This window comes from Mastomys coucha, unplaced genomic scaffold (assembly GCF_008632895.1).
Source record: "Mastomys coucha isolate ucsf_1 unplaced genomic scaffold, UCSF_Mcou_1 pScaffold15, whole genome shotgun sequence".
NCBI lineage: Eukaryota > Metazoa > Chordata > Mammalia > Rodentia > Muridae > Mastomys > Mastomys coucha.
The window spans coordinates 46,225,941-46,235,822 of record NW_022196897.1 but is presented as its reverse complement, the minus strand read 5'-3'; the positions used below and the strand labels follow the sequence as shown (position 1 = coordinate 46,235,822).

Genomic DNA, 9,882 nt, shown 5'->3' with positions numbered 1-9,882 from the left:
GAGAGAGAGAGAACAATCTTTTGTCATATAAATGCCCACTGACCTGACTGAATGATGGGTGACATCTGTTGGTTGGTGGTGGACAGAGAAGGGTGTGATTTGAAGCGGTCTCGCTCTAGCGTGGACACAGGTGTAATGAAATGGTTCTGATTCCACCCATCCTGTGGAGTTAAAAAAGAAACAGCTCAAAATGAAAACCAGCACTTCACTGCAATTAGGAATGTGGGCTATGAGGAATGCTCATCATGCCGAAGCTACCCTTGGGTGTTACCTTTTTATAAATGCTCCGGAGGTCTCGGTACTGCCATAATGTATTCAAGACCTGGGCTGCCGCCTTCACCACTTTCAGAGAGGATCTAGGGAGAGATGTGGTTTAATGAAGACGGGTAGCATGGAGAGGCCCAGTCTGCAAACCAGCAGCCAAAGAAGCAGGAGGGAGGCTATCAGATTCTGTGGGCAGAATCAGAATCCTGGGGCAGGCAAGGGCGCCCTCTCACCTTTGCAGCACACCGGAAGCCCCTAAAGGCGGTCGCTTACACCTCCCATTTTCCCCATCCTATCTCTTAAACTCTTAGCCTCTGTATGATTGTTGTGTCCAACGGTCAGGCCTCAAGCTTGGCCTACCTGTAAAGAGGGCCTCTGACTCCAGCCTACCCCTCCTTGTCTCCTTCCACTTGGATTCTGAGTTACCACATGCTCCTGGGTTCTGGCTGATGCTTTCTGTTTATTTTGGGGTCTTCATCTCCCTGACATCTGTCAACCTTCACTTCTATACATGCTGCTGACTCCCAGGTATGTTTTTCCAGCTTGAGTGTTGGCTCTGCACCTCTCCTGCACTTTCTCTCTCTCTCTCTCTCTCTCTCTCTCTCTCTCTCTCTCTCTCTCTCTCTCTCTCTCTCTCTCATTAACTCACTGGATGTCTAATAGCTATCTCCAAGGACCCAAGTCCAGAGCAAACTTGGGACGGTCCTCCTGCAAGCTTCCCTGCCTGGGTATGGCTTCTTTGACAACCACTTTGGAGCCATTCACAATACTCTCCTCTTCTGCTGCTCACTCATTGGTAAAACCTGTTGAATTGCTTTTCAACCCCATCAGCCGTGCTGCTGAAGTCACCGCAGCTGCTGGACCCTAGTCTTTAATGTGTGTGTGTGTGGGATGAGGTCGTGCTCATCTTTCTACAAGGGAAACTGGCCATGCTACTCCTCTGCTCATTGCTCTCCAGAGGCTCTAGTTTTGAGACAACCAACTACCAGGTCCTACTGCTCTCCCAAACTCTCTCTTCTCCCTGTACTGGATTCTGCTTTTCTTCACCCCAGGAAGCCTCTTGCTGGACTCTGCTCATATGCTTCTCTCATATGCTTCTGCCCCAGAGGGGCACAGTGCCCGCCCCCACCCCACACACTTCCTTCTTCAGGTCAGCTTCCCACCATCACTGGGAGGCCTTCCCCACCACTTCTCTCTCCCTGACATGCTTGTCACCTTCTCTGAGTTTGTCATTTGTGCCTGTCAGGACCATCTGCCAGGCTCTGTTGCTGTTACTTGTTGGGTACCTTGCTGCCTTGGCCCTGGAACACTGTTTTTGTGCTCCACTCACTGCTGTATGCCTAGCACTGGCATAGAACTTGGACATGCAGTAAGTCCAGGGAGGACCACAAGGAAGTACAGTGCAGGGAAACCAAGCATAACCTAATTTGCTTTAAGACTTTTTCTTTCTTTTCCTTTTTAAAAAGGATTTATTTATATGTATGATTGTTTTTGCACGTATGTATGTATGTATGTATGTATGTATGTATGTATGTATACCATGTGCATGCCTGGTGCTCTCAGAGCCCAGAAGAGGGGGCTGATTCCCTGGAATTGGAGCTATGGGTAGTTTTGAGCCTGCTGTGGGTGCTGGGAACCAAACCCAGGACCACTGCAGGAGCAGCGACTGCTCTTAATTGCTGATCTTTCCAGGCTTGCCTGGTCCAAGCTGCCCCAAATCATTTGCTTTAAATAAGGAGATAAGACTTTTATACATATTTATGTGTATATCAAATACACATACCTTTTTACAAGGGCAGGCTATCTGGTAAACTTCTAAGACTGTGTAAGGTGATGATATGACCTTGTGTGTGTGTGTGTGTGTGTGTATGTGTGTATGTGTGTGTATATGTGTCTATGTTGAAAGAAGCCAGTGGAATGGGATCTTAACTGCCCGAGAAATTTCATTTTCTTAACAGGAAAGGCAGGGCAGGTGGCTTACTCTTGTAATCCTAGAACTCAGTAGACTGAGATGGGAGGATTGCTATGAATTTGAGACCAGCCTGGGCTACACAGTAAGCCTGGGCTCACTGTGTAGCCCAGGCTATCGGATGGGGCCTTATTTGAAAGAAAAAAAAAATCAAAACAAACATACTGTATGCATTTGTTATTAATGAAAATTTAAAAATGCAAGAAATAAAAATGCTGACAGGCAATACTGTCTATGCTGAAAACGGACTTCTCATGGGCAAGGTGATGGTTTTCTGCACTGTTTCTATATTTTAAGAATCTCTTCAGAGTATCAACTGGAAGAACTGTAATGTGAATCTCAGCATTGCAATTCAGCTGAACAATAAATTGTCCCTATGCATGTACCTGGGCCAGGCTTTTGTTGTTCAGGATATAATAGTAGATAAAAGGACAAAGTCCCAGGAACTGCGGGAATAAGATGCTAGCAGATGACTCAAAACACAGTGCTAGGGAGAGAATGTAGTGGGACCTGTGTGTGTGTGTGTTACTGACCTTCTAAGGTCTGAGGAAGGCACTTGGCATTCCCCGTTCCATTTCACTGATCTGACACGAAGACAAATTTAGTCACAGCTACAGCCCTACAACAAGAAACCTCTATTTTACTACGATCCGCTCTGCCCACTTGTGCTGCTTCATCTGTTACTGTCGTCCAAAAGCAAAGGGAGATGTGTGATCAAACCCAGAGCACACTCATGCAGAGTGGTTTTCATGCTTTCTGGGTATTCGGTAGCAGAATCAATCTCAGAAGTGAGGATTTAAAAAGACATTCTCACAGGATAGGCTATGGGCTTGGAACAGAGCCCAAGCTGCAAAGGCAATGGTGCCCCTAAGATTGTCGCCACCCTGCTGCTGTTGGTTCTTCCAGGAGCGGACATGAACAAATGCAGCTTTAGAGATGGCTGCAGCCTGGGCATCTGAGTTTCTTTAAATGTGCTCCTAAGCACATGTAAGTCCTAACTCTCAGAGTGAGAGTGCTGAGAGGAACAGCCTTTGAGAAGAGTCACCTGGAAGACACTGTTCCATGTGAGGGCAAGGGCACTCTCTCTAAGACCGGAAAGGGGCTTATACCAGCCATAAAATCTGTTGGAGCCTTGATCCTGGATCTCACAGGTGCCAGAATTGTGGGAAATAAACTTCTATTGTTCCTAAGCTCCCTAGCCCACAGCATTTTGTTACAGCAACCTCAGAGGACAGTGTGGAGGAGTGAGGTACATTATAATAAAGGAAAAGCCAGGATATGACAAAAAGCAGCCCGTACCATTACAAGTCTTAGCCGACATAGACAACATGTGAGAAATACAGAAAGAAATCCTCGCTGCAGGCATGGCTCCTGCACAAAGGCCCTCACCCTGGGACCAGGACCACACACTTGCCTGTCTCCTCTGCCTTTGGTTATGTTCACCAGCTTCTCTATGCCTCCCGAGTCGGCCAGAGCTTTGGCATTCTCCATGTTTTTGCTGGTGACCTCATGCAGAGCACAGCAGATGGCGGCCACGGTCTCATCAGATAGGATGCTGGGGCCATTGCCACCAGGAAGCCTGTTGACCAGGTCTCGCATGGCGTATTTACCTGCCGGGCGCACAAGGCTAGGGTCAGTGTTTCACGGGCACCAGCTTTTTATTACTGTTGTTGAAAATCCTTATAATTTGAAGGTTATAAAAAAAAGCCCCAAAACTTCAAGAGACATGAACATGGAAAAAATATTCAAAGTCCACAGTAAAGAAGAAATGCACATATGTGACTCTGAAGGAAAGCTAGCATTTGCTATCATGTCACTTCAACAAATGACTCCTTTATAAAACTCTACTGTCATTTGCTGAAAGAAATGTAAATCAGTGTATAGAAGTGCTTAGAGGAGTGTACTGGCTGCGCTCTGAACTCTCCAGTAATGGCTGCAATGAAGGCTTAGGGCAGAAATGCTCTTAATTCCAGTGTATCAAAATGCAATTTCTACTCAAAAGCTTTTCAAAAAACTTATCTTTGAATCTTTGAATCTGGACCAACTAATGTTGCCAAAAATACTTTTCATTAAATCTTTCTGGGTCTAGTCTGTCCAGCCCCCTGAGAACAGTCCTCCACTTGCACGAAGCTGAGGGCTCTGTTGGCTGATCTGTTATCAGCAGTTAACCATAGTTTCCTTAAGAGACATAAGGAAAAAAGTCTACAGAAACTGCAGGTACATTATCTCCTAGAGGCTACAGTAATAGCGAGGCTCAGGAGGAGCCGGCTGAGGCAGGCTCAGCAAGGGAAGCAATTCTTTATCAACACCCAACTTCCCTTACTCCTCTCCAAACAGGTTGTTATCTCTAGCTTTTTCAATTCCAATTATCAACTGACAATGTGGGATAAATGCACTACAAACAAAAGAAATTGAGGCTAAAGTAAGTATTTTCTTAGGCCGCACTAACCAGGGTTGCCATCAGAGCAAGGTATATGTGCAGTGGCTGTGTCTTCATCACAGGCAAAGCTTGCTTAGAGCACAGGTGGCTAGGAGCGGGAAGCCTACCGGAAATATGTGGCTCCTGAGCTTGGTGAGAAGTCAGCACTGGTGATTCTGAACGCTCACCAACGGCCAGAATGTACAATGACATGTGACTACTCATGTTTTTTAGCAGTGCTTCTAAGCCTCAATTGGACTGGGCCACAGAGAGGTTCGGTGACTCCCTTTCTTGGGGGCTGACCTGCCCCAAAGGAAAGGAAGCATTCATCTGGACAATAATAATTGAAAGTGGCATTTGGGCCAGCCAAGGTGCGACGGCCTTGTCTTTGAGTCACATTATTCCATTTAATGTTTAGTTTCTCCTTTAGTGGTGGGTCTAGGCTTGGCCTGAGGGCCTTGTGAATGCTACATGAGCAGTTCACCATGAAGCTAACCTATAGCTCTCCTTTTATCTTGAGATGGGTCTCACCCCTGTAGATTGACTTGAACCTACTCTGTAGGCCACACTGGCTTTGAACTCGCCTGCTTCAGCCTCCTAAGTAGTTGTGATTATTGACTTGCTCCACCAGGCCAGGACTGTGGCTAATCTTAAAGCCAAATAATACTCTCATTCTCTCTAATGTCTTCTCTTACCTCCTCCATCTATTATTTTATTATGTTTTAATATAATTGTATTATATGTGTATATGTATAATTGTATTTTAATATAAGTTGGGTCTAAATTCACACGAATCCATAAAAAATCATTGTGTGCCCACATCACCAAGCATGGGGCTGGCATGGAGTGTTAGATGTAGGGTATTGTCCTCATTTCTTATTTCCTCTAATAGTGACCCTGTTACCAACTTCCTCTCAGAACCTGGAGGGAGCTCCAATGCCCACCTAGAAGCAGGCTCTAGAGGACACTCTGGGCTATGAGCTCAACGAGCAGCAGGTTTAGGACAGAGGTTACAGCCTATGGAACGCTTCTCCTCTTCCTGTTCCCATCAAACTGGGATAGGGCTGCTTGGAGACCAGCAAGCTGCCTGGTGTGCAAAGCACAGGGAGTCTCACGCCTGGCTCTACGTACGTGCTGTGCACATTCACTCTGACACAGGAACAAAGGCCTAACACTGCCTCAAGGTAGCCTAGTCCTTACCTTGCCCACACCCTGACCTAGTCTTGGGATGGAAATAAAGGATGGTGGTCTGTCACTGGGTGAGTATTCACAGAGACCTGGAAGGGAAAGCTACCCAGTGTTCACAGGGTTTCTTTTTGTTACTTAGAAGATGACAGTATTGGTGAATGAGCAGATATGAACACAAATACTGGAAAAGGAAATTAAATTTTTTTTCTTGTTCTTGCTGCTCAAGATATAACTTCTCTTAGGGAATGGAGATACCAAATTCATCACCTGGCAGTGCCATTATGTACACGACATCACTGGAAAGCAAAGGCTTTTCTGGAAGTTTACTTTCTCAGGTCAATGTTCAATTAATGAGCCTGCCTCTTGTTGAAGAAGACTGGTTGGAAAGCAGGGAATTCAAATATGCAAAGAAACAAGGAGCAGGCCCAGCTGTAGATCCTTTTAAAGGGCATGCATTAATAAATCAAGAGTTTTGAACTGCCACAGTTGCTTCTCTTGCAGCTTTACTCTGTCACCAATACGCACCTATGAGCTCCTTGTTGCGCACGTCCAGCGCCATGTTCCTCAAGGCAGTGGCCACAGAAGAGACGACTCTGTCATTATCCATCCTTAGAAGCTCAACAAGGATAGGAAGCCCTTTTTCCTTCCGGACGGCTGCCCGGATGTATGCTGCAAACTGGTGAGAAAATGAGGCCTCAGTGAGTAAGACGTAGAGTTTCACTCTCATGCGCTGCTGCAATCTACAGAGATAAACTAATAAATTAAATGTTTTCAGTCCAGTGGAGATTAAATCAGTGGTGCCACTGTTTGGGAGATGGATAGGCTGGGATGGCTGATTTAAAAAGAAATCTCTCAAAGCCTGAAGACCTCAAACCACCATCTGTCAGATTTCTGTGCAGGACACAGAAGGGAGCGATTACTCTTCCTCTCTGATATATAAACATGATTAAGGAAGGAGCCTCTGTTTTCTTCCCAGTTGGCCCTACACTGGTCCAGAGGCTAGGAGGAGGATGGCAGAGACAGACTCTCTGCATACACTAGAGGGGAGTCTGGCTCCATTGGGTTACTTATTTTTTTAGTACACACAGCAACAATATTGAGAGTTTGGTAACCTGTCAAAAAACTGCTGAAAAAATTCCTTTACTTGGAAGAAAGGGAATTCTCCACAGACACAAGGCACGATAATTCATACCCACAGCAAAAGCATGTTTGGATGCAAAATACATTCTCAGCCAACATTAGTTGGCTCCACTCTGTGTACCATGTGAACTGGAAAGCAACACTGAGTTATTACTGACGAAACAACAACAAAGTAATGTTACAGAATAAAGCAGGATAATTCAGAGAAGTTGTTCAAGTAGCATCTGATATTTCCCTACTGTGGACAAAGCATGAGGACAGAGATCCATTAGCTCATGAGGACAGAGATCCATTAGCTCTCTGAGATTACTGTTAATGTTAAAATGTGACTGACTGCTCAGTTTCTTGAATTCTAACAGAAGATTATGTTAATAATATATGTAAGAGGAAAAAAATGCCTTTTAAAGATACAATTAACATTCATTGCACGAAATGATAGCTTTTAACTTCCAAATCAAATGAAATCTACAGGGAGGAAATACAGTACAAGGCTCACTACTGCAGAAAGGTCTGGGTAGTGTGATTAGCTTCCTGAAGCTGCAGGACGCACGGCTTCCTATTTCACCTGGAGACTGCCAGGCCAGCCCAGCAAGCCTTTCCCACACAGCTGCCCCTTTATTGTGTGTGTGTGTGTGTGTATACACACATAATATATATTTCTTATGTATGTAGTTATATATTACATGTATATATAAATATATATATTGCATATATAAGAAATATAGTTCTTAATTTTTAATTATGTGTATCTGTGTATGTATATGTGAGCGCCCAACCAAGGTGGCCAGAGGGCATCAGAGTGCCCAGAGCTACAGTTAGCGTGGGGCAGCTGTGGGGCAGCTGTGGGCTGCCTGATGTGGTGTAGGAAACCAGACTCCTGCTTCCTCAAGGACAGCAAGCTTTCTTAACTGCTGAGCCAGCTCTTCAGCCCCGAGGGTTGGAGAATTTGAGTGACTATTTTTGATATTGAAAAGTACTTAAATACAATGTTTGCATTTTACATAAGTTCTCAGGATTTAAATTATACAAAAGTCAATCACATCTGTCTTAATTATTACAACTTTAATCATCAGGTGATTCTTTGGCTATAAAATAAATACTTATATGCCAGGAGCCATCTTCAGTCTTTGTCATTTATTATTTCGCTCAGTGCTCTCAACTACTTGGGTACAATATTCATTTCATCCTACAGATGAAGTTGCTGAAGCTAGGATCCCCCATGTTGGCGCACAGGAGCTGGGATTCTTGCAAATTTAGTGAGCCTTAGCACTAAACTCTTAGCACTTTAGAAACAGTAAATGAATAACCACATAGGCTTAGGTAACACCAGACCAGATAGACTCTCTGTCGGTCACCTGAATGAAAGATACACACCAGTGTCTCCTAATAGAGTTCAGTCATGGAGAATCAAGTCCCAAAGAGCCTTCCTTTGGGCGGCGTGGGATGGGGAGCCAAAACAAGAATTACAATGGCACCCTTTACCATGCATTTCTCAGAAAGCTTCTGGTGACTGGAACTGTATCACACAAGGACTGTCTGGGAAAATGAAAGATGATATCTAAAGTTTTAAGAAACGTTGCTTCTGATTGTGGTAACAATCGGAAACCATTTTCATGTTCCCAAGGTTGCACATGTATAAAAATACCCCCTTCCTATGCTTTGAAAGAGCCTGAGAAAAGTGGGGTGCTCCTGTGAGCACTGCCTGACCTCAACTTTTGGGACCAGGTCCCCATCTTCTCTCATTATGATGTGGCACTGGAGCCTCCTGTGAAGCCCAGCCTCATCCCCTGTAAAGCCACAGAAGTGACCCACAATGACTGCAGCGGCTTGTCTTTGTTACTTATCTGCTGAAAACCTCTGTGCTCCCTTGTCTGTGGGCCAGGCCTCAATCCTGAAGCCCAGCATCCAGTGTTGGATGTAGTGGCCAGCTCCAAGGCAGCCGCTGTCTGGTCCTGTCTGCTTTGCCTCAGAGCAGCCTGCTGAACCCACTGTCTTTTCCCCCCAGAAGACCTGTCTCCTCCTGTCCGTTTATCTGTCCATCAGCCCCTCTCCACCCCAGCCTCAGACTACAAAGACAGAAACAGATGTGTACAAGGAGGAAACATCCCACCTTCCAGTTGCCAGCAGAGAGGTTCTGGAGAGATCCGGCAGAGCCTTCCAAGGTGGCTGGGTTGGAACTTTCTGCTAAAAGAGTCAGATACGGTTTTACCACTGACGGGTGCCAGAGCATCTCAACTCCTTTGGGGGACTTGGACAGTCCAGGGATAGGCCCGACTCCATCCCACTGAAAGACAAACGGCACAGGCTGAGTGGAAAGGAAACGGGTAAGCCCTCTGGCTGCTAGGCATGCATTTTGCTGGACTGGGTTTTAGCTAAATAGTGACAGTCTTTTCTGCCAATTACAGCTTCTTACTCTCCAATAAGTAAAACCATAGAGAAAAGGAAATGCTAACTTGGTCCTCTTGTGGAGTTCTCTTTTTCTTCTTCTTTTTCTTCCCCCAGCAGCTTGGTTCTGAGTCTTTGCTGGGAGACTCTTTCCCTAGTAAGTCATCTAGTTCGTTCAGTCCGAGCAGCCGGGCCTGGGGGACTTCCAGCTCCAGCCGGTATGACAGGTTCCTCAGGGTACACACACAGTTCTCCACTGTCTGAAACCCAACACAGTGTGTAATTAAAAACATCACACAAGATGCCTTGGCACTGCACATACCAACAGGAAATAAATGGAGATTGTGAAGGAAATACTGCTGACTTAGAACGTGAGCAAGGGGAGAAGCACGACTCTCCAGTCTTGTGGGCCAGGGTGCAGTTGTGAAGTGTGGACTGGCTTTACGCTAAAATCCACCAGGCCTGTTCAGTGCCACACGGCACTGGAGATGCTGAGGCCTCACTCGGCTCCCAAACC

The 9,882-nt window shown here is 45.6% G+C and overlaps 1 protein-coding gene across 12 annotated transcripts in view; it reads right to left on the bottom strand.

Annotated features, from left to right (window-relative positions):
• Nucleotides 1-9,882, bottom strand: part of Pkp4 (plakophilin 4) — a 207,744-nt gene that overhangs the window by 6,882 nt on the left and 190,980 nt on the right. For all 12 annotated transcript variants that reach the window (XM_031370314.1, XM_031370321.1, XM_031370319.1 and 9 more), the window contains 6 exons: nucleotides 9,434-9,625; nucleotides 9,091-9,264; nucleotides 6,366-6,516; nucleotides 3,648-3,843; nucleotides 272-356; nucleotides 44-161 (listed from right to left, as the gene is read on the bottom strand). In XM_031370314.1, the coding sequence (XP_031226174.1) occupies nucleotides 44-161; nucleotides 272-356; nucleotides 3,648-3,843; nucleotides 6,366-6,516; nucleotides 9,091-9,264; nucleotides 9,434-9,625 (916 nt within the window). The remainder of the gene's footprint in view (nucleotides 1-43; nucleotides 162-271; nucleotides 357-3,647; nucleotides 3,844-6,365; nucleotides 6,517-9,090; nucleotides 9,265-9,433; nucleotides 9,626-9,882) is intronic.